Below are 2,500 nucleotides of genomic sequence, written 5' to 3' on the forward strand. Positions count from 1 at the left end.
TCTAAAGCTGGAATCAAGCTTCTCTGGAGATACATGTAAACATGAAAGAAGGGTGTTAAATATATTATTATATATGTTGTGTTGACCTGTGCAAGTTGATTGGTTGATTCAATTCCTGTCAAAAGGTGGATCTGAAACAGTGACAAAAACACACGTTCACCTAGAATTACAGCTTAACACTTTGACTTTGCATTAACTAGTTGCTATGTAGCAACTACATTACATTTACATTTATCCAAGAGGTACAATCCAAGCTACAGTAGATCAAGAAGAATAAATGTCCCAACATTTAGTTCCATGTTCCACCTGACACAAGTGCCACGAGGCCTGCAGGTGCATGAAGACACATATAAGTACCGAGCGAGAGCCTAAGAAGGACTGAGAGATGTATATCAGGTGAATAAATCCTCTCAGAAGATGAAGGTCTTCAAGCGATTGTTGAAGGAGCACACGGGGGAAGAGTTTGGACAACTACCTTCCTGTTACCTTCCTTCCTAACTGCCAGGAACACCGTAGGAACCACTGAGTAACCCCACAGCAACCAACTGGAAAACTCTAGCAACCACCCGGCAATCGCTTAGAAACGCCATAGCAACCACCTGGTATCGACCTCACAACCGCAGCCAACACCTAGCACCTCATTACAAGCACTGTAGCAACCAACTGGGAGTCCTTAGTAACCATCCAACAAACACCTAGATATAATTAAACAACAGCATGAAACACAATAGGAACCACTTAGTAACATCATAGCAACCAACTGGAAAACTCCAGCAACCACCCGGCAATCGCTTAGAAACGCCATAGCAACCACCTGGTATCGACCTCACAACTGCAGCCAACACCTAGCACCTCATTACAAGCACTGTAGCAACCAACTGGGAGTCCTTAGTAACCATCTAACAACCACCTAGATACGAACAAACAACAGCATGAAACACAATAGGAACCACTTAGTAACACCATAGCAACCAACTGGAAAACTCCAGCAACCACCCAGCAATCACTTAGAAACGCCATAGCAACCACCGTGAACATTGTTGCACCGACCTATCAAAACCTTTGCAACCATAGCAACAACCTGGTAACCATGTAGCCTCCTGCTAACACCATGACAACTATTTCAGTCATTCCTTATTATTCTTTCATATATGCTTTCTAGTCAAGTCATTTTATCTCTTTATTTGTATTTTTTTGAACAACAAATGTTGAACAAAGTCATTTAGAGAAACTAAGAATTACAATTAAATTACAACTAAAAACACAGACATAATTATCAGGACCAAAAGAAAGTTACTAAAAGTGTGGAATGAAGTGCAGTAAGTCTGTTCCTGACACTAAGGTTTTCCTTCTTTTATCCGTCTCTCCATCAGGCCTTCGTAAAGGTCGGTTCTGGATCACTCCTGACCCGTATCACAATGACGACAACATCCAGATCGGCCGTGAGGTGAAGATCAGCTGCCAGGTGGAGGCCACGCCGCCCGAGGAGCTGCAGTTCAGCTGGCTGAAGAACGGCCGGCCGCTGAGGAGCTCCGAGCGGATGGTCATCACCCACACCGACACCGACGTCTCGCCGGGAACCACCAACCTCGACATCATCGACCTGAAGTTCACCGACTTTGGTACCTACACCTGCGTGGCGTCGCTGAAGAATGGAGGAACCCCTGAGATCAGCATCGACGTCAACATCTCATCCACCACAGGTGAGTCACGCTGTGGGAGGAGCCTGAACTGAAGACAGAACCAGGACCTCATTGAACCATGATGGGTCTGTTTTTAGGTTTTAGGTATTGTTCAGTAGGGGACGAGTAGTTTTACAGGTCAGATTTTTAATTTAATAGACTCACAATTAACCCAGAAACTAATCATCACTTTAATCAATAATGACAATAACTGTTAGTTGCAGCTCTGCTGGAAAGCATCGTCACCTTCTGGCTTTTTCCACAGACATCAGTGAGAGAAACAGATGTGATAAGTTTCTTAAATGTGAAGTGGAAGTTCTTCTTCTCTTCCTCTGTTTCTGCAGCAGCACCTGCAGTTTGTCTTTTTCATGTGTTTCATGAAAACCCTGCAGCCTTTAAACTCCATCACAAACCTCTGTGTTCAGTTTCTCAGTTTCTGCAGAGAGAAAAGAAACAAAACTTTTTGTTTAGACAGACATCATGCAGATGAATGGCTGCCGGCGGCGGCGGCGGCGGCGGTGGCGGCGGTAGCAACAAGCCTTGTTTTTGTTTGGTGACCTTGACGGGAAGAAACATTCAGAGAGCCTGAGAGGAGGAGAGGAAGGATGGACTTTTTAAAAGGAAGCGTCCCTGCCATCGCAGCCCTGAACTGTGCTGTGTGACGCCCGCTGACGGATGTTTCGTGTTTAAAACAGAAGGTCGCGCTCAGGTCGCTGCCGCATCGCCATAAGGACAATAAACGCTAAAACAGTCCAGCAGCCTCCCCCCGTCCTCCCCCCCTCCCTCCTTCCTCCAAAGCAGAAGCTCTCAGTGTGTTT

At 45.5% G+C, this 2,500-nt stretch overlaps 1 protein-coding gene across 1 annotated transcript in view; it reads left to right on the forward strand.

Moving 5' to 3' along the window:
• Nucleotides 1–2,500, forward strand: part of mdga2a (MAM domain containing glycosylphosphatidylinositol anchor 2a) — a 141,585-nt gene that overhangs the window by 81,313 nt on the left and 57,772 nt on the right. The window contains exon 7 of the mRNA XM_042388478.1: nt 1,374–1,703. Within this exon, the coding sequence (XP_042244412.1) occupies nt 1,374–1,703 (330 nt within the window). The remainder of the gene's footprint in view (nt 1–1,373; nt 1,704–2,500) is intronic.

The sequence above is a fragment of the Thunnus maccoyii genome, chromosome 16 (genome assembly GCF_910596095.1).
Source record: "Thunnus maccoyii chromosome 16, fThuMac1.1, whole genome shotgun sequence".
Classification (NCBI taxonomy): domain Eukaryota; kingdom Metazoa; phylum Chordata; class Actinopteri; order Scombriformes; family Scombridae; genus Thunnus; species Thunnus maccoyii.